General features: G+C 40.2%; 1 protein-coding gene and 1 non-coding gene across 6 annotated transcripts in view; both read right to left on the bottom strand.

Annotated features, from left to right (window-relative positions):
- CNOT10 (CCR4-NOT transcription complex subunit 10) overlaps positions 1–24,959 on the bottom strand; it is a 77,566-nt gene that overhangs the window by 44,614 nt on the left and 7,993 nt on the right. For 3 of the 5 annotated variants that reach the window (XM_025884672.2, XM_025884682.2, XM_073902341.1), the window contains exons 1-5: positions 23,419–23,665; positions 12,895–12,989; positions 11,426–11,587; positions 6,601–6,751; positions 3,076–3,218 (exon numbers count right to left, since the gene is read on the bottom strand). In XM_025884672.2, coding sequence (XP_025740457.1) covers positions 3,076–3,218; positions 6,601–6,751; positions 11,426–11,587; positions 12,895–12,989; positions 23,419–23,620 — 753 coding nt within the window. In that variant the 5' untranslated portion in view covers positions 23,621–23,665. Of the gene's footprint in view, positions 1–3,075; positions 3,219–6,600; positions 6,752–11,425; positions 11,588–12,894; positions 12,990–23,418; positions 23,666–24,959 lie in introns of those variants that run through there. The other 2 variants (XM_025884662.2, XM_025884691.2) reach the window with 2 other exon arrangements.
- On the bottom strand, positions 20,532–20,638 carry LOC112834298 (U6 spliceosomal RNA). Its single transcript, XR_003210830.1, has one exon. It is a non-coding gene; the product is annotated as a U6 spliceosomal RNA (small nuclear RNA).

The following is a 24,959-nucleotide window of genomic DNA, read 5'->3' as shown; positions in this document are numbered from 1 at the left end:
ACTCGCCTTCTTCCCAGTCCCTGGACAGATGCTGCCCATCTTTCTCCTCTCTCACAAAGTGTGAACTATAAGGTTTTTATTCTTTAATATCTAGCAGAGGACACAAGCATCTTTTGAACGGAATTATATTTTATCAACTCTTACATACTGAATATAAAAACAAAGTATTTTACCACACAGTGTTTAGGAATAATGCTAAGATGATTTAACTGAATTATTTTCTATCTACACCTGTTAAATTGTAGAAAGTAATGCTAGATGTTTACTTTTATTTTTTTTTTTTTAAAGATTTTATTTGACAGAGAGAGACACAGTAAGAGAGGGAACACAAGCCAAAAGAGTGGGAGAGGGAGAAGCAGACTCCCCACTGAGCAGGGAGCCCAACGCAGGGCTCAATCCCAGGACCCTGGGATCATGACCCCAGCCGAAGGCACTTAATGCCTGAGCCACCCAAGTGCCCTAGATACTTACTTTTAAACTTCGAGAACTTACACAGGTATAAAGGAAGGTATTAACAATCTGTTTTCTACAAATATTCCTTTTTTAACAAAAGGGCCGTAACAGGAAGAGAGAAGGACCATCCCTTGACAACTAGAGAACAAGCAAAACAAAAAACAAGAGGGGCACCTCATGGTGGCCACCTCCACTGGCTAAGTCAGGTGAGTTTGTGACTCTTGAACTCGGGGTTGTGGGTTTGAGTCCCATGTTGGGTGTAGAAATTACTTAAAAATAAAATCTTGGGGCATCTGGGTGGCTCAGTCAGTTAAGCGTCTGCCTTCAGCTCATGTCATGATCTTGGGGTTCTGGGACCAAACCCCATGTTGGGCTCCCTGCTGGGCAGGGAACCTGCTTCTCTCTCTCCCTCTGCCCCACCCCACCACTCACGCATGTGTGTGTGCTCTCTCAAATAAAATCTTCACAAATATAAATAACTAAAAATACGAATAAAATCTTAAAAATAGAAAACCCATGAGGGCGCCTGGGTGGCTCAGTTGGTTGGGCGACTGCCTTCAGCTCAGGTCATGATCCAGGAGTCCTGGGATCGAGTCCTGCATCGGGCTCCCGGCTCAGTGGGGAGCCTGCTTCTCCCTCTGACCCTCTCCCCTCTCATGCTGTTTCTCTCTCTCAAATAAATAAATAAATAAATAAAATCTTTTAAAAAAAAAACAACCATGAGATCTAAGAAGTATTCTTAATGTACAAGTCTCTTATCCCAGAATATGTCATAAATATGCACTCTTTCTGAAGAACTTAAATGATGAAATTTTCTCTAGTGAAAACTGCCCTGGGTGCCTGGGTGGCTCAGTCATTAAGCATCTGCCTTTGGCTCAGGTCATGATCCCAGGGTCCTGGAATGGAGCTCCGCATCAGGCTCCCTGCTCGGCAGGAAGCCTGCTTCTCCCTCTCCCACTCCCCCTGCTTGTGTTCCCTCTCTTGCTGTCCCTCTGTCAAATAAATAAAAAAAATAAAATCTTTAAAAAAAAAAAAAAAGCTGCCCTGTTTATCCAGGTTATGGATTTCTATTGTCTTAATTCTAATCTTTACATTCTATAAAACATTTCACACAGGAAAAGATGCAAACACACACCCTTAGTAAGCACAGAAATTAAGACCACTATGAGATACCACTTTACACCCATTAGGACGGTTACAGTGTAAAAAAAAGGGGGCGCCTGGGTGGCTCAGTCATTGGGCGTCTGCCTTTGGCTCGGGTCATGGTCCCAGGGTCCTGGGACCGAGCCCCGCATCAGGCTACCTGCTCCGCAGGAGGCCTGCTTCTACCTCTCCCTCTCTCCCTGCTTGTGTTCCCTCTCTCGCTGTTATCTCTGTCAAACAAATAAATAAAATCTTTAAAAAAAAGATAACAAGGTTGACAAGAATGTGGAGAACCTGGGATCTTCATGAAAGGCTGGTAGGAATGTAAAATAGTGTAGCTACTCTGGAAAACAGGCTGGTAGTTCCTCCTAAGATTAAACATAGAACTGCCGTATGATCCAGCAATTCCACTCTTAAACATATACCCAAGAAAAATGAAAACATATATGCCTCCACAAAAATATGTACACAAATGTTTACAGCAGCATCATTTATATTAGTCAAATGTGAAAAACAACCCAAATGACCATCAACTGATGGATAAAAAAAAATGTGTCAAAAGCATACAGTGGAGGATTATATGGCCATAAAAAGGAATGAAATACATGAAAAGGTAATGAAGTACATGTTACAACCTGGTAAACTTTGAAGGTATTATGCCAAGTGAAAGAAACCAATCATAAAAGGCCACATACTGTATGATTCCATTTATATAAAATGTCTAGCATAGTCAAATTCATAAAGATAGAAAGTAGATTAGTGGCTGCCAGGGGTTGAGGGAAGGGGAAAAAGTGCTAACAGGTACAGGGTTTCTTTTTGGGGTGATGAAATGTTCTGGAATTTAGATAGTGATGACTATCTAAACTCAGTGAGTATACTAAAAGCCACTGAATTGTACATCTTAAAATGTTAAATTTTGTAGATGTGAATTATATTTGCTTTTTCAGGTCACTGATCAAATTAGTTTTTTAAATAAGTAGGCTCCATGCCCAATGTGGGGCTCGAACTCATGACCCTGACATTAAGAGTCACATGCTCTACCAACTGAGTTGGTAGAGCAACAGTCAGTTGCCCCCATTAATCAAAATTTTAACTCATCTGTCTCTCCCTACCTAGCCTGTGGGCCGCCTGAGGGTAGGCGTAATTCTTCTGATTTTTATTACAAGAATTCTTAAATTGAAGTATAACTGACATAAACACTATTAGGTATACAACATAATAGTATTTGTAAATACTATGAAATAAGTCTAGTTAAAACATCTATCACTATACTATACATAATTACAAAAGGTTTTTATTCTTGTGCTGAGGACTTTAAAGATCTACTCTCTTAGCCATCTTCGAGTATGTAATACTATGGTATGATTAACAATAGCGACCACTCTGTACAGTGAATTATATTTCAATAAAGCTGTTAAAATATTTAATAACTCCAAATATTAACCACAAATTTTAATCTGATCACCTCAGAACACTTACCTCATTCTTCCCATTTTTGTTATTGTTGCCTTGTGAAATCATTTTTTCTAGGACAGCAAGAAGATGCAAAGCTTTCTCAGCTTGATAGGTTAATATATATAGGTCTACAAGCAAAAAACACACTGCTTGGGCAAATTTTTCTTCTGGGGGAAAAAAAACAGGAAAAGAAAAGTTATAATCCAAAGTGAAGCGAACATTTCAGACCACTCCTTCCCAAAAAGTTCTAAAGAGCAAAGACTCAGTCTTTATTTAAATGACTGTTCATCACCTAGAGCCATGAATGGAACAACGTGCAATACCAACAATGCTATTCTCTTCTGCATCTCAAGGCCTCTCATTGCAGGGTTCCTAGTGACAGATCCTCCTTCGACAAAATATCCACCAAACACCAACACATGAAATGAGGAATATTACTTTAGGAAGAAGGAAACCTCAATTCCAGTACTCGCTTAGCTACTTACTAGATATGTGGCCTCTACACATCACTGAGCTAATTTTTAGACCTCAGCTGGCCAACCTGTAAAATGGGGAGAATACTTCACCTGCCTGAAGGCAGGGGGGTGAGCCAGGTGATCTTTTGAGGTTCCTTCCAACTCTAAGAAGGACTTCAAAGGAAGAAGAGCCCAAAAAGAAAGGAAGGGTAACCTGGTATATCATTTTCTTTTCCTTTCAGAAGAAAAAAGGAAAAATAAGGTCTAAAAAAGAATGCTAAAATCAAGAACAGAAATTTCAAAAGCGCTTAAGAGAGCCTCCTAACAAGTCTTCCTGATTCCATTCTTGCTTTTACACAGCAGCCAGAGTGGATTCCATTTAAAGCTAAAATCAAGGTGGTTGATGCGCAAAGGTCACCCACCACTCTTAAAACAGTTAAGTCCTTACCTAGGCCACAGGACTTCACCTATTCTGCCCCTTACTACTTACGACTTCATTTGCTTCTGTTTCCCCCACCTAGTTCCTGTCACAACGACTTCTGCTGTTCCTCTCACTAAACTCAAGCTCACTACAGGTTCTTCACATATACTATCATCTCTGGCTGGAATGCCTTCCTCCTCAAGAGCCATGGCTCACCTCTTAAATTCACTGTCTCTTTTCAAATACTGTCTTATCCCAGGCCTTCCTTGACTGCCTTATCTAAAAATAAGGTTCCCAATCCATCTCTATCCTCTTACCCAATTTTAGCTTTTCTTCATGGCATTCAGCTACCTCACAAAACATATATTTATTGTGTTGTTCTCTCTCCCATTAGAATATAAGCATAATGAGGGTAAAGACTTTATTTCATTCACTGCATTAATCTTCACATCCCAGAACATTTTTTTTTTAAAGATTTATTTATTTATTTGACAGAGAGAGAGATAGCAAGAGCAGGAACACAAGCAGGAGTGAGAGGAGAAGCAGGCTTCCCGCCGAACAGGGACCCTGATGTGGGACTCGATCCCAGGACCCTTGCCTGAGCCGAAGGCAGCCACCTAACGACTGAGCCACCCAGGCGCCCTTTCCCAGGACAGTTCTGGTCCACAGTATATGCTCAATAAATACACGTTGCAGAAGAACCTAGTAGTAATATTTTTATTTTTTTCTAAAGATTTATTTTAGAGAGAGTGAGTGCAAGTGTGCACAAGCTGGGACAACAGGGCAGAGGGAGAGGAAGGGAAGAGAATCCACAAGCAGACTCCCTAGTGAGCATGGAGTCTGACGCAGGGCTAAATTGCAGGACCCTGAGATCATGACCTGAGCTGAAACCAAGGGTTGGACATTCAGTCAACTGAGCTACCCAGGCATCCCTCAAATAGTAACATTTTTTAAAAATAACAATAATGGGGGTGCCTGGCTGGCTCAGTTGGAAGAGCATGTGACTCCTGATCTTGGGGTTCTAAGTTTGAACCCCATGTTGGGTGTAGAGATTACTTATAAATTAAAAGAACAATAATAATTTTCAAAGAAGAAAAAAAATTTGAATTCTACCTAGTTGGTTGTTATATTCCATACTCAGCCACAGTATGGATTAACAGGATTTCATGAACTGTTTCAGAAATTCTAAAAACCAGCTTTTTACAAAGGGGCACCTGGCTGGCTCAGTTGGTAGAGCATGTGACTTTTGATAAGTTCAAGCCCCACTTAGGTGTAGAGATTACTTAACAAAAAACAAACAACCCTCCCCGCTTCATAGAAAAACACATCTGTGTCATCCTAGAAGTATAATTCTGGTTTCCAGCTTTATAAAGAAAGGTCACAATTTACCCCATCTTCACCAGTGGTGTTTCTCCTGCCCAATCTACCCACCTACCATGCCCTCAGCACAGAAGAGGAGCACCTTGAAAATGCCCCCCTGGATCCTCAGCAAGCAGCTGTTAACAGTTGGCAGCAAAAGGGGACCCTGTCATTCTTCCCAAAGCCCCACAGAGGAACCATCACACTCCACCTCTTGTCCTGTGGGGACCACATCAGCAATCAGGCATTTATAAATCAGGAATCGGCATTAGTGTTTTGAATTTAAAGGAGAGTAACATAGATAAAAAGACAAAAATGTGAATCACAACTGAAATCTGACTGCCTGTGGGCTGGAAATAAACAGCCCTCTTTAACAACCATTTCCTGAGTCTGCCTTTGCTGCTTTGTTTGCTCCCTCTTTGTTCCTCTGCCCTCACCTTTCTTACTATACTTATTCAAGGCTAGTAACTGTAAGATAAGTAACTTAAGATACCAAAAAAGCTAGCATAGTCTGTACTATCTATTCTTTGATTACCCACAAAAACATCAGTGAGGCAATGGACAAAATACTTCACTGTCCCTTAAAATCCCCGAACACTCCTTAATACACTGCTCAAGTAAGAATGGATTGGGTACACTAGGCGGTATTTAAAGAGCAGAGAAAGAACAAAAATCACTAAGTCTTTCCAATCAGAAACATCATTTCTAACAATCATATTTAAAAACTGAGGGGTGGGCAGGGGTGCCTGGGTGGCTCAGTCAGTTAGGTGTCTGCCTTCAGCTCAGGTCAGGATCCTGGGGTCTTGGGATCGAGCCCCACATCAGGCTCCCTGCTCAATGAAGAGCCTGCTTCTCCCTCTGCCTCTGCTGCTCCCCCTGCTCGTGTTCTCTCTCTTGCTCATTCTCTCTCTCAAATGAGCAGATGAGATTTAAAAAAAAAAAAAAACATTGAGGAGTGGGGGGGGAAATGCTAAAAGAAAACTTGGGTTCATCTAAAAATGTCATTTTTATCTTTTCTAGCTATTAAGAAAACCTACACAGCTTTTTTTCTTTCTTAAATACTAATAGGCAACTCCCTGATTTAGGTTAACTAGGTAAAAGTACCAGAGGCCACTGCAAATATGAGAATTTTTTTTTTTTTTTTTAGAATGGGGAGGGGCAGAGGGAGAGCGACAGAGAGAATCCCAAACAGGCCCTAAGCCCAGTGCATAGCCCGATGGGGGGCTCGATCTCACAACCCTGAGATCAAGGGCCACTTAATTCACTGAGCCACCCAAGTCCCCTGATGACAGGGAGAATTTTGACAGAACATACCAAAAGGTTCTATGAACTGGTAAAGTTTTTCACCAACTGCTATCGCTTCTGTGTACTGCCGCAGATGATAAAGAATGACTGCCTGATTGTAATACAACATGCTGTTCTCAACATCATCTAATCCATCCATTTCTTCAACAGCCGAATGGACCTATGAAACAATCAACAAAGATCGTTGTTGTTCTCACAACAGTAAGAAAATAAAGAGCAAAAGTGAAAGAATCTATATGAACAAACAGAAACACAGGCCAACATTTCTTACTCTGAATTTTTCCACATTTTCAACAGGACCTCTAGATTTTAATTATTCTCATATATTCAAAATTATTTTATTCATAATAAAATTTCATTAAGTAAAACATTTTCATGGACTTTATGTAGTACTTAGCACAAAGCAAGGCAAGTCTCTTCCTTGCCACTGTGAAGATATCATCAATGTCTTAACTGCCAACATGGCTTCCGAGATGGTTCCCTACTTTCTAGCCTCCCTGGCAGTGGGCAAAACTCAAAAGACCTTTCCCATATGCACTATGTTTTATACACACACACACACATACACATATGTATAAATAACCTTGATTTCATTTTGTAAAAACTAAAGTAAAATTTAAACATTAATAAACAATAGCTAACTACTTAATTATGTGCCAGGTCCACTATGTTAAACCTTTTATAGAGAATACGTCATTTAATCCTCACAATACCTCCAGGACATAGATATTATCATTTCCGTTTTATAAATAGGAGACCAGCACAAAAAATTTAATTATCTTGCCCAAGGCTTTATAACTAGGGAGTATATTTTCTGATATTCCTCTTAATTTCAGGTTTTGTTCATATAACTAAGTTATTTAAAGTAATAAACAACAAAAATAGGCTTTTAATGGCTTTGCTAAAACACTAACATTTACATCTGATACCAGATAAAAAAATCGCTTTGCATTTTAAAGCTAATGACTACCTGCATATCCCCTCCCTAAGCTGTAGCAAAGGCTTGCAAATTTTAATCGTTTTGCAAACATTCTGTAATTTCATTTAACATACAAAACTGGAAATCTATCTGTATTAAAACTAATTTTTCTTTGCCACTATTAAGATTGGAATAAATTTTTTTTTTAAGGATTTGAGAGAGAGAAGAGTGCATGGGGAGGAGGGAGGGAGGGAGGGAGAGTCCTAAGAAGACACTGCACTGAGCTTGGAGCCCTACATGGGGCTCAATCTCATGACCCTGAAACCACAACCTGAGCCAAAACCAAAAGTCGGACTCCCAACCAACTATGGCACCCAGGTGCCTCTAAAGATTGGCACAAATTATTGAGCAATGGTAAATAATTAATTCTAAGACTGACACTTCCCTATATTAAGCAGTGGGACTTTGATATACATGATGAACTTAACCTTGGTTTGGCTGATGGCAAGGAAGCAGAAAGTTCATGACACAGAGTAATTTGTAATCAGACACCTGAGACTTCAGTCATCCACATGGTGAGCTTGACAGGGCGGTTCAAATGTTAACAACTGGTCCTCTCTGATCACAAGCACTTGCATCTCTGTTGAGTTTGCAGGTTCTGTATAATCTTCACTTACCAAGTCATAGTCTTTCTAGTGACTAAGAAAAATAGTACTTCTTGGTAGTAATACAATGAAGAGAGAATGAGCTAAGAAAGGGTTAATTCTTAGCCAGAAAAGGGGGTTTTGGACAAATTAAGGAATTTTGGATTCAAAAATGGTTGAACATTCACCTATACAAAATAGCCAAAGTAGGCAAATAAATAGACAAAGCAAATTACTAGCTGCTGGGCGCTGGGAGTTTGCTGTCAAATGGCAGGGACTGCTATGGGTTTGTTTTTAACACTTGGTTGTTTTTTTTTTTTAAGATTTTATTTAAGTAGGGACACCTGGGCGGCTTAGTCGGTTAGGCATCTGCCTTCAGCTCAGGTCGTAATCCCAAGGCCCTGGAATCGAGTCCCACATTAGGCTCCTTGCTCAGCAGGGAGCCTGCTTCTCTCTGCTTGCCATTCCCCCTGCTGGTGTGTGCGTGTGAGTGCTCTCTTGCTCTCTCTCTCTCTAGCAAATGAAGAATATAAATAAATTCTTTTTTTTTAAAAAAAAAAAAAAAAAAAACGCAAAAATGGTTGAACATGACATAAATAACAGCAACATCTTCTAGGACTTACCAAAAACATCTAGTAATTGCCCCAGCCAGAACAAAAACTACTCATTAAATGAGATAAAACATTAATAAAGGTGAAATAGGTTGTAAAGATATGTAACTACGCCGAGGACAGAAGACTCTGAATGGAAGTGTGATTTAGATAAAGCTAGGAGACACAGGTACAAACACTTCTAGGAAATGCAAGAGAGTTGGATGGCATGAGGGGGATTATTGAGCCAGCCTTATCAAGAATAAAAACAAACAAACAAAAGAATTAGGACTAGCGAAAGGATTTCAAAAAGCAGTTTTCTTGGCTTAATAGGAAGTTTGCAGGAGTCTCTTACTCTAAAAAAGGGTTTTAAGGATGAACTTGTGCTCAAAGACCAAATAAATATTCCCTGGAAGAAACAGTCTATGGGGTCATAGGACATGTGTACTAGATATCCACAAACATCATCTTTCCTTTGATTCTGGAGCTCCAGATAAAGTCACAGTTACTAAGACTAGAGAAATAAAGAAATGTGATATATAAATTTGTGAAGACTGGGGTAGCTATGAAAACAGGCTCAAAAGTCAGATGGTCTGGGGGTGCCTGGAAGGCTCAGTCTGTAGAGCATATAACTCTTGATCTTGGGGTTATGAGTTCAAACCCCACATGTAGAGTTTACTTAAAAAAAAAAACCAAAAACCAAAAAACAACAACTCAGACGGTCTGGTTCAAATCTTGCTACTCCCCTTCCTGGCTATATAAATTAAAATTATTAGGCTCCCTAAATCCCAGTTGTACAACTGAGATAACAAGTACCTATCTTAAGGGTTGAATGTGAGGATTATATGAGATAAAACATAAAAAGCATTTAATGTGGAATTTGGAATCACATAAGCATTTAATAAACGATGGCAATTATTCTCATTTTCTTTTTTTTTTTTTTTATAAGTAATCTCTACACCCAAGGTGGGGCTTGAACTCATGACCCCGAGATCCAAGAACTGCATGCTCCATGGATGGAACTCGAGGGTATTATGCTAAGTGAAATAAATCAATCAGAGAATGACAATTATCATATGATCTCACTGATATGTGGAATTTGAGAAACAAGGCAGAGGATCATAGGGGAAGACAGGAAAAAATGAAACAAGATGAAACTGGAGAGAGACACAAACCATAAGACACTCTTAATCTCAGGAAACAAATGGAGGGCTGCTGGAGCAGAGGGGGGTGGGGGTTGGGGGGCTGGGTGATGGACACTGGGGAGGGTATGTGCTATGGCGAGCGCTGTGTATTGTGTAAGACTGATGAATCACAGACCTGTACCCCTGAAACAAATACATTATATGTTAATAATAAAAAAAAATTGCATGCTCTACCAACTGAGCCAGGCAGGCACCCCTATTATTCTCATTTTCATTGAGAAACTATAATAGGGTTGAAAAATCACTCCTGTAAAGAATTAGGAAGAGCGTGAGCAGGTTACTTATTTCTAACAATACCACGTTTAGGGTGATACTGTAAAGTAGCTTTGCTCCTATAAAAAATTATGAAGACCGTGAAGGGGTCACTTATTTCTTTCTTTTAAGGTTGAAGTGGTTTTTTTTTTTTTGTTTTTAGAAATTTTATTTATTTGAGAGAGAGAGAGAGAGAGAGAGCGAGCACATGAGAGGGGGGAGGGTCAGAGGGAGAAGCAGTCTCCCTGCTGAGCAGGGAGCCCGATGCGGGACTCGATCCAGGGACTCCAGGACCATGACCCGAGCCGAAGGCAGTCGCTTAACCAACTGAGCCACCCAGGCGCCCTGGGGGTCACTTATTTCTAACTATATCACATATTAGGGTGATACTCTACTGTATAGTGGTATTCATGAACAAGGACAGGAGCTCAAAAAGGTCTTAAGACCTTCTACAGCACGAAGCAGTAATCAGAAGCACAGACCCTAAAGTCAAACAGGACTGGGTTGACGGAGCTCTTTTCATTTAAGAGCTTTGTGTCTTTGGACAATTTATACAAGCTATCTGTACCTCAGCTTTCCCATCTGTAAAATGAGAAAAATTATAGTAGCTGTTTCATAGGACTACTGGGAAGAATAAGTGACATGCTGCATACAAGGTTCTCAGCAGGGCCTTGTTCCATAATGCAATAAATGTCTGCTATCTGATACTATCATCATCCTCATCATCAGCCCTTTTGACTACCAAAGCTCTAACTCTGTGATGTGAGAAATGTTGCTGGTATGATCAATGACCAAGACAAGCCCCAAACCATTTATGAATCAGAATATCTTCTACTGAATCAATTAATCATGTCCTGATCCAAAGTGCTAAAACAATTTGACATTATTATAATCAGATCTTTGCAGTTATAAAAAAAGAATCTCAGCGGTTAAGCTTTTTCATATATTTCCACTTTAATTTTTTCTCAACACTCCAAAGCTCATTCAAATTTGGTATATTAATCTATTCTGTTCAATTTAAAAATACAATAGAAAATAAAATTATACAACATACCTTCCATTCCCTGGAATAATAGTTTTATAAAATTAATGCAAGTATTTTAGATACATTAGAAATTGTGCTATCAATACCAGACATGTCCTATTAATTTTCCTTAAGTATTTCTATTGCACAATTGAGAGAATACCACAGTATTTTTACAGCTAAATTCATTTGCGTATCACCTGATTCTTCAGCTGGTTAAGTGTCTGTCTCAAACTATCTGTTGTCATTTGGTTGTTTTTAAAAAACTCAGTCACTGCTGTATTCAAAATTATTTTATAATCATCTTTGTTTACTTCTTGTAGGCAAGCAAGGTGTTGTAGACAGGCATCATAATTTCCAGCCTAAGACAAAAAAACAGACAAAATTATGTATCAGCTTTAAAACCATACATTCATTTCCAAATATATTTCACTCTTCATTGAAAAACTCTTTAAAGGGGTGCCTGGGTGGCTCAGTCGGTTAAGTGTTTGCTTTCGGCTCAGGTCATGATCCCAGGGTGCTGGGATCGAGCCCCACATCAGGCTCCCCTGCTTCTCCCTCTGCCTGCCGCTCCCCCTGCTTGTGCTCTCTCTCTAGCTGACAAATAAAGATTAAAAAAAAAAAAATTTTAAAAAGACCTACAACAAAAAAGGAAAGAAAAATAAAAGGACCTACAATTCCCCTAAATATACTAATTAAAGTGACTAGATGAAGCAATATTCATATCAATTAAGAAACTGGGATATGTCAATTATATCTCAATAAAGCCGGAAAAAAATTGTAGATATTTCCTAAGACTCAAACTCTAACACCAATACTTGTATAAGACACATACATAGACACATAGGTATACCATACATCTCTATATATGTATAAAACAACATGCTATATACACACAAATATATATGTATATAGTTGTCTATTGCTAGTAGGACATAGTAGCTGAGACTGGCCAAGAAAGGTAATATGATTAATTATTCTAATTTTTAATTTCCAGTAAATACACTTGGAATATCCAAGTATCAAATTCTTCTGCTTACATGTAACTTGACAATCAAACAAGGTTTCTTTTCATATTGTTTAATGTCAAAGAGTTAAAGTTTTGACAAGAAACCTTTGGAATTCCATTTTAAAGCATATTCAAGAAAAAGAATTGAATAAAGCAGTGAATTGAAGAGTGACCCACATATTTACAAATCTAAGTTTTAAAGACTTTTTTTTTTTTAAGATTTTATTTATTTACTTGACAGAGAGAGACACAGCGAGAGAGGGAACACAAGCAGGGGGAGTGGGAGAGGGAGAAGCAGGCTTCCTGCCAAGCAGGAACATAATGCGGGGCTCAATCCCAGGACCCTGGGATCATGACCTGAGCCAAAGGCACATGCTGAACCAACCAGGCGACCCTAAGTTTTAAAGACTTAAAAACAACACTGTAAGAGTTAAAACATGTTTATGAAAACACAAAAACTTGGTAATGGCTCAAATTACTCCCATTCCTTTTACCATATTTAAACTCTAATTTTTTTAAATATTAAAACTAAACCTACTCACTAAACTTAATTCTTGAATTATTACAGAACAAAAATTATGTTTAAAAATTCATTGTGGAAAGATTCGTATTAGACAGATTCTAAAAATGGGAGACAAAAGAAAAAAAACCACTGCTTACCGTGAAAGCTTGGAAAGCGCTGGTGGACAACTCCTTCTCTTGATCAGTAATCCCAGAGGACTGACTTGTCCCTTCATGCTTCTCTGCTCCCTGATCTGCAAGCACAAAAGTTTTACGGTTGTTTAGAAATAAAGTTGTACAGTGAACATGCCCTAGTTTTCTTCTGTCTTCTTCCTAATGAAGGTGCCACAGTTAGGGCTTTCTCAACAACAATGGCATATTAGTGTTATAAGTGAGTTAGAAGCCACTCCACCAAAAACTTAAAGAAATGTTTCCCTTAGCCATGGTCAAGCACAATGAAAACCCACCATCACTTATGTAAAGATTACAGCTCTGTCCATCCTGGGCTGAGAATGTTGTGTTCACTTAAAAACATGAGATCTGCCCCCCAGCAATATATCAAAGTCCTACATATTCAAGAAATTATGCCAGACTCTGGAGACAAAAGGAGATTATAAATATATATATAATACCTTCAAAAAGTTTATAACCCAGTTGGAATATAGTAACATTTAACAATTAGAAAACTACTCTGAGGGCGCGTGGGTGGCTCAGTTGGTTGGGTGGCTGCCTTTGGCTCAGGTCATAATCCCAGAATCCCGGGATCGAGTCCCACATTGGGCTCCCTGCTCAGTGGGGAGTCTGCTTCTCCCTCTGACGCTACCCCCCTTTTGTGTTTTCTCTCTCTCTCTCTCAAATAAAATCTTAAAAAAAAAAAGAAAACTACTTTGATAAGAACTCATACTAAATTTCCAGGCCAAGGGGCACCTGGGTGGCTCAATCGTTAAGCATCTGCCTTCAGCTCAGGTCATGATCTCAGGATCCTGGGATGGAGCCCTCCATCGGGCTCCCTGCTCAACGGGAAGCCTGCTTCTCCCACTCCCACTCCCCCTGCTTGTGTTCCCTCTCTCACTGTGTCTCTCCTTGCCAAATAAATAAAATCTTTAAACAAAACAAAAAATTTCCAGGCCAAGAATACTTTCATAGGCTTAGAAATCCAAAAGCCAGAATTAACACATTTAAAAAGCTTCCTTAACATGATTAAGCATCCATATACCTTTTAAGATTAATGATTCCTGCCCCACAACTCAGTATTTCAAAATTAGATTTTTTTTAAAAGATTTATTTGACAGAGAGAGACAGAGAGAGAGAGGGAACACAAGCAGGGGAAGTGAGAGAGGAAGAAACAGGCTTCCCGCGGAGCATGGAGCCAGATGTGGGGCTCAATCCCAGGACCCTGGGATCATGACCTGAGCCGAAGGCAGACGCTTAACGCCTGAGCCACCCAGGTGCCCCGATATTTTTTATTTAAAAACCAAATTCCAAAGTAAACAAAAATCTCTGCTAAATAAAGTCTAAAACTACTCAAGTTCAACACTTTTAACTGTCCTGACAAATGCTTCAAAAAAAAAAAAAACTTTTTCTGGGGTGCCTGGGTGGCTCAGTCAGTTGAGTGTCTCACTCTTGGGTTTTGACTCAGGTCATGAACGCTGGGTGGTGGGACTGAACCCCTCATCCGGCTCTGGATTCAGGGGGGAGTGTGCAGGAGAGGCTCTCCCTTCTCTCAAAATAAATAAATAAATCTTTTTAAAAAATTGTGTATGCAGGGGCGCCTAGGTGGCTCAGTTGTTAGGCATCTGCCTTCGGCTCAGGTCATGATCCCAGGGTCCTGGGATCGAGCCTGCATCAGGCTCTCCACTCGGCGGAAAGCCTGCTTCTCCCTCTCCCACTCCCCCTGCTTATGTTCCCTCTCTCGCTGTGTCTCTCTCTGTCAAATAAATAAATAAAATCTTTTAAAAAAAATTGTATTTGCCAGAAAGCGAGCAAGCGAGCGCACATGCACAAGCAGGGGGAGCAGCAGACAAAGGGAGAAGCAGGCTTCCCGCTGGGCAAGGAACCCCATGAGGGGACTCAATCCCAGGACCCTGAGTCAAAGACAGACGCTCAACCGACTGAGCCACCCAGGCATCCCAAAATAATATTTTTTCTTTCATGAAAGAAGAAGCATCATTGATCCCAACATTTGTGAGCACAATTGCAGTCAAATGATACCATCTCTTTTTGTTCACAAGAGATCTTTCTGGACTAAGCCTCATTTATATACTGTGGTAGATGATTTTTTGGGAGAGGGGCTGGCAGAAATCTTTCTTATTCTTGGGATTTGGGGCCTTGATGTCAGATAACTGACAGGAACCTAAACCATAATATCACACTCTGGAGACAACATCATGCTTATCCAGTTTTCACAAACTTTTAAGTTTCCTCGGTAAAATTACATAGCAGTAGCCACAAAACATAGTTTCCAGTCAACACTAAGAAACATACCTGAGCTTTTATTTATTTATTTAAAGGAAAGGAGACAATAAAGTTATAAAAGTTAGTAAGAATAAAAGGTAAGCACATCTACAGAGCTCATAAAAATGTAGCATCTAGTGTATCAAGGGACCGTAAAAAATGTTAAATCCTTTAAATCTTTCAGCCCTTTTCACATTTATTCAATGCCGCCATCATCATCATTATAAAGACTTCGGGAATAGGAACGCAGGGAGGGGAGGAAGGCACCCTGAGAAGGTATAGCCAGCTATAATGCTATGGATTATTTTAGTTTCATTTAATCTCAAATTAATCATGACATTTCTTGGTTTTTCCTGAGGTACTAAACTCAAAATACAAGTTGTACTTAATCAAGATCAGTCTTTAGAAACAGTCCTCTACAATTTACCAATATTTCCCACTGAGAAAACTTTCTTTTGGGACTCCTCGATGGCTCAGTCGGTTAAGCAGCTGCCTTCGGCTCAGGTCATGATCCCAGGACCCTAGGATTGAGTCCCTCATCAGGCTCCTTGCTCAGCAGGAAGTGTGCTTCTTCTGCCCTGCTCTGCCTGCCGCTCCCCCTGCTTGTGCTCTCTCTCTCTGACAAATAAATAAAATCTTGAAAGCAAGCAAGCTAGCTTTCTTTTGATTTTTTTGGATCTTTTTTTCCTCCAACTTCCTCCCCCAACTTTCAATTTTGAAAATTTTCATACCCACAGAAAAGCTGAAAGAATATACAATGAAAATGAACACCCAGGAGCACCTGGTGGGGTAGTCGGTTGAGCATCCAACTCTTGGTTTTGGCTCAGAATGTGATCTCAGGGTCATGAGACTGAGCCCATCAGGCACCGCACTATATGTAGAGTCTGCTTAAAGTTCTTTCTCTCTCTCCCTCTGCCCCTCCTGCTCATGTTCTTTCTCTCAAATAAATAAATCTTAAAAAAAAAAAAAAAGAAATACAATGAACACCCATACTGTCTTCACCTAGATTCAGTTTTTTACATTAAGCTTTTTATTCTAAGATACTTGTTAATTCATATGCAGCTCTAAAATAATATTGAGGGGCACCTGGGTGGCTCAGTCAGTTGAGCATCCCACTCTTGATTTTGGCTCAGATCATGATCTCAGGGGTTGTGAGATTGAGCCCCACGCCGGTCTGGCCCCGTGCTTAGTGGGGAAGTCTGCTTCTCTCCCTCTGCCCCTTCCCCTGCACATGAACGTGCATTCTTTTTCTCTCTAAAATAAATAAGTCTTAAAAATAAATTGAGAGATTCTTTGTATCCTTTACCCAGTTTCCCCCAATAGTAACATCCTGCAAAACCATACTAGGGTATCACAACCAGGATGCTAACAATGTTATGGCCAAGAAACACAAATTTTCATCAACAGAAGTATCCTTCCTATTTTTTTTTTAAAGATTTTATTTATGTGACAGAGAGAGAGGGAGGGAGAGACCACAAGCAGGGGGAGGGGCAGAAGCAGGCTTCTTACTGAGCAGGGAGTCCGACGTGGAGCTCGATTCCAGGACCCCGGGATCATGACCTGAGCCGAAGGCAGACGCTTAACTGACTGAGCCACTCAGGCGCCCCTAGTATCCTTCCAATTATACTTCATAGCCACACTCACTTCCTCTCTGCCTCCCTACCCCTGGCAACCACTGATAGGTTGCTCTCCGTTTCAACAACTGTCATTTCTAGAACATTAGTTATATAAATGGAGATTCATAATTTTTAACATTTTGCCACATTTGCTTTCTCATTATTCACGTATTTCTTTCATTGAATCATTTGAAAGTAATATGACATTTAACTCCCCTACTTCAGCATGTCTCTCCTATGATTTAAAACATTCTCCTACATAACCAAAATAAAATAATCACACTAAGAAAGGTAATAATAATTCAATAGTATCATCTAACAAATAGTCCACTAATTTCATTCAAATTTCCATGATGGTTCTAAGACATGTCTTTTTTTTTTTTAAGATTTTATTTATTTATTTTGACAAAGACAGACACAATGAGAGAGGGAACACAAGCAGGGGGAGTGGGAGAGGGAGAAGCAGGCTCTCCGCTGAGCAGGGAGCCCAATGCAGGGCTCGATCCCAGGACCCTGGGATCATGACCTGAGCTGAAGGCAGATGCTCAACGACTGAGCCACCCAAGAGCCCCAGTTCTAAGACATGTCTTATAACTTTATTTTTCCTTCCCAATCCAAGGACCAATCAAGGCTCACACCTTTCCTCAGTTAAATAGCTTTTGTTTATTTTAGTCCAGAACACTGCCTTACCATTTTTTGCTTATCAAGCCACTGTTTTTTCCCTAAAGATTTTATTTATTATTTATTTGAGACAGAGAGAGTACAAGCAGGGGGAGCAGCAGGCAGAGGGAGAAGCAGAGGAAGCAGGTTCCCCACTGAGCAGGGAACACAATGCGGGGCTGATCCCAGGACCCTGGGATCATGACCTGAGCCGAAGGCAGACGCTCAACCAATTGATTGAGCCTCCCAGGCGCCCCTAGCTTAGACTCTTTAAAATAATTATTGAGGGCGCCTGGGTGGCTCAGTTGGTTGAGCGACTGCCTTCGGCTCCGGTCATGATCCTGGAGTCCCGGGATCGAGTCCCACATCGGGCTCCCTGCTCAGCGGGGAGTCTGCTTCTCCCTCTGACCCTCTTCCCTCTCGTGCTCTCTCTCTTTCATTCTCTCTCTCTCTCTCTCTCAAATAAAATCTTTAAAAAATAAATAAAATCAAATAATTATTGACTTGGGGCACCTGGGTGGCTCAGTCGGTTGAATGTCTGCCTTCGGCTCAGGTCATGATCCCAGCTGGGGTGCTGGGATCGAGCCCCGCATCAGGCTCCCTGCTCAGCGGGGATTCTGCTTCTTCCTCTGCCCCTCACCCTGCTTATGCTCTCTCTCTCTCTCAAATAAATTAAAAAAAAAAAGAGGGCGCCTGGGTGGCTCAGATGGTTAAGCTTCTGCCTTCGGCTCGGGTCATGATCCCAGGGTCCTGGGATGGAGTCCCGCATCGGGCTCCCTGCTCCTTGGGAGCCTGCTTCTCCCTCTGCTTCTCTCTCTCTCTCTCTCTCTCCCTCTCTCTCTCCCCCTGTCTCTCATGAATAAATAAAATCTTAAAAAAAAAAGAAATATATATTTCAAAAAAAAAATTAAAAAATTAAAAAAAATTAAAAAAAAAAAGAGCCAAAGCTAGTTGCCTTGTAGAATGTTCCAAATTCTGGGTTTATCTGATTGTTTCCTCATGCATACAGTCTAACATTTATGGCAAGAGTATTATGTCAGTGATATAAATATTAGTCATTTTTATTTTTTTGAATATTAATCATTTTAAAAGTTTTTTTAATTTATTAATTGACAGAGAGAGATCACGGCAGAGGGAGAGGGAGAAGCACACTCCCCACCGAGCAGAGAGCCCAATGCAGGGCTCAATCTCAGGACCCTGGGATCAAGACCTGAGCCAAAGGCAGATGCTTAATCAACTGAGCCACCCAGGTACCCCAAATATTAATCATTTTTAATGTTAATACTTTAAATTGCTTTAAAAATCTAACTTTTCTTTTAAAAAGGTGTCTTTTATGTTTCAATATCTCCCAAAGAACATTCTGGTTTTTTAGTTTTACTCACCAACAAAAGCTCCAGGCATCATTAATGGAATACCAATAAAAAGAATATGACCATTGCACGAGTATGATGCAATGGGCTGCAAACATAGACATGTGAGGGTGATGCCACTGTTTATGACTCAGAATAAAGAATTCTTTAAACTATCAAAATCTTGTGATATTTGAATTTTTTTTTTAAAGATTTTATTTATTTGACAGAGACAGACACAGCAAGAGCGGGAACACAAGCAGGGGGAGTGGGAGAGAGAGAAGCAGGCTTCCTGCCGAGCAGAGAGCCCGATGCGGGGCTCAATTCCAGGACCCTGGGATTGTGACCTGAGCCAAAGGCAGACGCTTAACGACTGAGCCACCCAGGCGCCCCGATATTTGAATTTCTTATATAGATTTTTTTTTCCAGATAGAATTGTTGCTTCAGCCTTGAATCCAAAGACCTCCAAAGCTTGAACCCAGGTGCAAAATGGGGATAAGAAAACATTTTTTAGAGTTACTGGGAGGCTTTAAGAATATATGTGAAGTGATTGAAATGTATCTGGCAGACAAAGTCCCCATATGTGGCATGGTAGTACAGACTTTATTACTTTCAACATACAGACAGGACCAGGTAGTACAATGAGGTGGAGACAATACCTGGAAATAAAATACGATGACCAAAACTCTAGTGCCACTTTTGAAATTAAACAGATACAGAAATGGAACTGGGGCAAATGTCAGCTTCCCTATTTACTAAAATGAGCATCTATATTAGATGGCTTTTAGGGTACCCTCCAACTCAGAAATTCAGTCCACCCAAACAAGCTTCTATAAAGAAACATCTATGTTTGTTCACAACGCAACACATATCTAACTAAGGTATCAGTGGAAGACAAATCTCCACATGGGGGGAAATGGCAGATCATCTTGTCCCCCAAATTTACTACTCAATAATTCCTACAACCACTACCATTACCATCAGCCCAAGTTTCTCAGAAGACATTGTTCACTCTTTAACTTTGGCCATGGTGAACACGGAACACTTGCCTGGGAGTTATTTTTTTAACTGTGATAGTTTGGCTTATTGTGATAAATTCAAGCCATGCATTCAATTAATAAATAGCTGAGAGACTACTATAGGTCAAGCATTGTTCTAAGTGCTTGGGATGTAAATGTGAATCACACAGACAAGGTTCCAGCACTTGTGAAACTAAGAGACTCTGTGGGGAGGTAAGATATAAATACATGACTCCAGATGTGAATAATGCTATGACAATAATAGGGGGCTGTGAAAGAGAGGGAGTGGGGATGGGAGGTGAGGCTGGACCTAAATCAGAAGGTAGGCATGGAAGTCCTGAGGAAATAGGGCTCCATGTGTAAACTGCTTGCAGTTCTGAAACAACCATCATTCTTTCCAGCCCCTACTATGCCAAGTTCTATCTTGAGAAACTATTTGCTTCTCCATCTTATACTACCCGCAATTTCTGCCTAACTGTAACAATAGCATCCAGCCTTTATTGAGCACTCACTATGTGTTAGGCATGTAAGCACCTCAAATAGCTTAAACTCATTTAATTTTCAAATCAATCCTTCAGGAGTCTAGTGACTGCAAGATGCATACAGGGAGCTTCTGGGTGTGTGAGGAGTCATTAAACTCTATTTACATTCATGATGTGGGCTTTTTTTTTTTTTTGGTTAACATTCCAAATATATATAAAAATATGGAACACTTCACGAATTTGCCTGTCATCGTCACACAGGGGCCATGCTAATCTTCTCTGTATCACTCCAATTTTAGTGTATGTGCTGCTGAAGCAAGCACGATGTGGACATTTTTGATAACTATCTAGAAACCTATATATTCCAAGAGCATTTCAAAGAACCAGTCCTCCACAGAGCTGACTCCGAGAGCCCTGGCCAGGCACATGTTGGCAGTCAGTAAAGACTCCCAATTTCCCTCTCTCAAGAGGGAAACACAGTGCAATGAAAGCAGTATAAGCCTTGGAATCAGTCACATCTCCGGTACGGTCTCCCCTTGGCTATCTCTCTGCTTGAAGATGCTAAATAAATATTACCTCCCTTCCCCTTTCCTTTTGACAAAACAACTAAAGATTCTTGCAGTTTCTCACCAATGGAGCCAGCACTGGTAGATTGCACACTCTTTTGAGAATCACCACTTAACACCAAGAACAAAATATAACTTGTGCTTAAGTGAACTTATCAAAGACTTAGATCTGCTCTACAAAGAAAAGGTATTCTGGTATTTGGGTTTTTTAGTATTACTTCTGATAATTAAAGTTAGCAGATAAGGGGCACCTGGCTGGCTCAGTCAGAAGAGCATGTGACTCTTGATCTCGGGGGGGTCATGAGTTTGAGTCCCACACTGGGATACTTATATATATACTTAAATATATAAAACTTTCAAAATATATAAGATAAATGAAAAAAAGAGTTAGCAGATAAATTAGTATTTCATTTCCACTTCAGCATACAGATAAGTAAGAATTGAGTCCTAACAGGGAGGAGGAAAATGAATAGTTTATTAGAGAAAGTTTAAAAGGACACTATTAGGGGCACCTGGCTGGCTCCATTGGTGGATCGACTCTTGATCTCAGGGTTTGTGGGTTCAAGCCCCTTGTTGGGTGCAGAGATTACTTGCTTTTTCTTAAGATTTTAACTATTTATTAGAGAGGGAGAGAGTAAGCAAGCACAAGTGGGTGGAGGGGCAGAGGGAGCAGCAGACTCCCCGCTGAGCAGGGAGCCTGACGTGGGGTTCAATCCCAGCACCCTAGGATCATGACCTGAACCAAAGGCAGATGCTTAACCAACTGTGCCACCGAGGCGCTCCAGGTGTAGAGATTACTGAAAACATAAAATCTTAAAAAAAAAAAAAGGATAGCTTTTTCTTTAGAAAGCCGTGACAATGAGTTATTGTTAACCTGTTTACACAATATATCTGTTTTGCAAAACTTTAGGTGCATAATAACAGTAAGGACCAATTACTTTTATTTATTTACTATTATAATTTTTTAAGATTTTATTTTGGGAGCACCTGCTGGCTCAGTTGGTAGACATGTGACTATTGATCTGGGGGTTGTGAATTCGACTCCCAAGCTGGGTGTAGAGATTACTTAAAAATAAAATCTTGGGGCACCTGGGTGGTTCAGTTGTTAGTCATCTGCCTTCGGCTCAGGTCATGATCCCAGGGTCCTGGGATCGAGTCCCGCATAGGGCTTCCTGCTCAGCGGGAAGCCTGCTTCTCCCTCTCCCACTCCCCCTGCTTGTGTTCCCTCTCTCGTTGTGTCTCTGTCAAATAAATAAAATCTCCTTTAAAAAATAAATAAATAAAGGGCGCCTGGGTGGCTCAGTTGGTTAAGCGATTGCCTTTGGCTCAGGTCATGATCCTGGAGTCCCGGGATCGAGTCCCACATCGGGCTGCCTGCTCAGCAGGGAGTCTGCTTCTCCCTCTGACCCTCTTCCCTCTCGTGCTATCTCTCATTCTCTCTCAAATAAATAAATAAAATCTTTAAAAAAAAGATAAAAATAAATAAAATATTTATTTATTTTGGATTTGAAAAAAAAAGATGTTATTTCAGAGAGAAAGAGCACGCATGTGAGCAGGGGGAGGAGCAGAGGGAGAGGGGCAAGCAGACTCTGCACTGAGCCTGGAGCCCTATGTGGAGCTCAATCCCATGATCCTAAGATCATGACCTGAAACGAAATCAAAAGTTGGACATTTAATGGACTGAGCTACACAGGTGCCCCAGATTTTATTTTTAAAGTAATCTCTACACCCAACTTGAACTCACAACCTTGAGATCAAGAGTCGCATGCTCTATTGATTGAGCCAGCCAGGTGCCCCAGAACCAATTACTTGTAAATGTGTAAAAATAGGACACAGGATTTCAGGACTCCAGAAATCAAAGAATGAGTTTAGAGTGAAGCAGAACCCTCAACTGCATGTACATCTGTCATAAAATTTTAACAATGAACACAAACACTTTAAAAAATTTTAGGAAACCCTAAGTGTTTACAACATTTATCTTCCCTCATAAGGAAGTACACAAAATTTAAACCAAATGCCAAAATTTCTTAATGTGCCATCAAGTTATCTCCATAGCTTCTTCTAAAATATACCCTCTCTAGGTTATATTCTTTTATGGGACCTCTGGGCCCAACTGCCAAAGAGTGATTTATATATACTATGAAGCAGGGGGAAATAACCCAATAATTCACCAATGCACTGAAGAGTTTAAGCTTCTACTTTCCTCCAGGAACTGTAAAAGCCTCCTATAATCCTCCAGGTAAAGAGAGAAGCGAACTTTAAGAGAAATAAATAAGCTAGACTCTAAGGCTTACAAGAGACTCTAAAATTCTCATTTCTACAGATATTTTGGAGAACTAAGCCCAAAGAGTAGCCTTTTCTAAGTTAACCAACCATTATTTTATCTGCATTTTTACTTCAAGATAAAACTTTAAAACAAAAATACTCCAATGGGATTACTATTTTTATTTTCCATTATATTCTTGTTTTCTGTAAGGAATGGGTGTTATTTTCATAATCAGTTTTTAAAACAGTATTTGTAACTGCTGAGTTCTTACCAGAAAGAGTCTGCACATAATTCCATAATGTGTCTTTATTTGTCCAAAAGTAGTCTCCATTGCCAATTGTAAGAGTGTATGGCCGTTCATCCATAAGCTTGACTTTCCTTCTACTCTGGCCTAACGAACATGTCTGACCTTCCAGGCGCACAGAGCTCTTAGGAGCAAAAGCCTTGACACCCTTTAAGCCAACAGGCTTCATTTTGAACCAAACAATTGATTTTAGGTTTGAACTAAGTAGAAAAGAAATACACTGCTATTTCAAAACTGAAAGAAGTCAGTTAACTGAAAAAGCACAGTAACATTCTAATACAGAATGTTAACAACTGAAATCTGATTGGAGGAGGGTCTTCCACACAAGCTACACTTTTCAAAATATAACTCCAATGATGTTCAAGAAAAGACATTTTTTTCCAAAGAAATAAGGAATGTTAAAGACTAAGAAAACCTACTAGTATGGTCACAAAGTAGTATTAATGCCTTTGGGAAGACAAGTTTTAAAAAAGGATGCCGTTTCAAAGAAACATCATTCAGGTTTGCCAAAGTCACCATGTAACTGAAGTTCACACACCTCACCTGTGGTTTTCTAACACTTGAACAAGTGTCTCTGACTTACCAAAACCCTACACATATAACAGCTGTGATTACTACACAGCTCAGAGAAATAATATGTGGCCAGCAATGCCTCAGACTTGAGTACCCTGTCCAGCACTACAGAAATAAAGGAAGAGAATATCAAGAATCAATAATAGGGGTGCCTGGGTGGCTCAGGTCATGATCCCAGGGTCCTGGGATGGAGCTCTGCATCGGGCTCCCTGCTCCACGGGAAGCCTGCTCCTCCTCTCCCACTCCCCCTGCTCGTGTTCCCTCTCTCGCTGTCTCTCTGTCAAATAAATAAATCAAATCTTAAAAAAAAAAAAAAAAGACTCTAGGGAGCCTGGGTGGTTCAGTTGTTAAGTGTCTGCCTTTGGCTCAGGTCATGATCCCAGAGTCCTGGGATCAAGCCCCACATTGGGCTCCCTGCTCAGCAGGAAGCCTGCTTCTACCTCTCCAACTCCCCCTGCTTGTTTTCCCTCTTCTGCTTTGTTTCTCTCTGTCAAATAAATAAATCTTTAAAAAAAAAAAAAAAAGAATCAACAATAACATGCTTTGGAAAAGACAAGCAAAGCAGACCTCTACCATGCTGAGTATTTTTTTAAGATTTTAAGGAATCGCTACACCCATTGTGGGGCTCAAAAAACCTCAAGATCAAGATCACACTCCACTGACTGCCAGTCAGGCACCCCTGCTGAGGAGTATTTTAATTTTCATACTGGAGAGTTTTTATGCACAGAAAAGAGATTTACTCTAGTTTTCAAATTATTAATACTTGATTTATTAATGTTATAAATTCAGAAAGCCTAGATTTCCCTTAAGCTTTTACATTCAACTTAGACTTTTTTTAAGATTTTATTTGTGAGAGAGAGAGAGAGTAAGCACGCATAAGCAGAGGGAGAGGGAAAAGCACGCTCCCCGCTGAGCAAAGAGCCGGATGTGGGACT

Source organism: Callorhinus ursinus, unplaced genomic scaffold (genome assembly GCF_003265705.2).
Source record: "Callorhinus ursinus isolate GAN/ISIS: 27379988/994484 unplaced genomic scaffold, GSC_fseal_2.0 scaffold1, whole genome shotgun sequence".
In the NCBI taxonomy this organism is placed as follows: Eukaryota; Metazoa; Chordata; class Mammalia; order Carnivora; family Otariidae; genus Callorhinus; species Callorhinus ursinus.
Note: the sequence above shows the minus strand (reverse complement) of the source record. Positions and strands in the feature narration are given on the sequence as shown.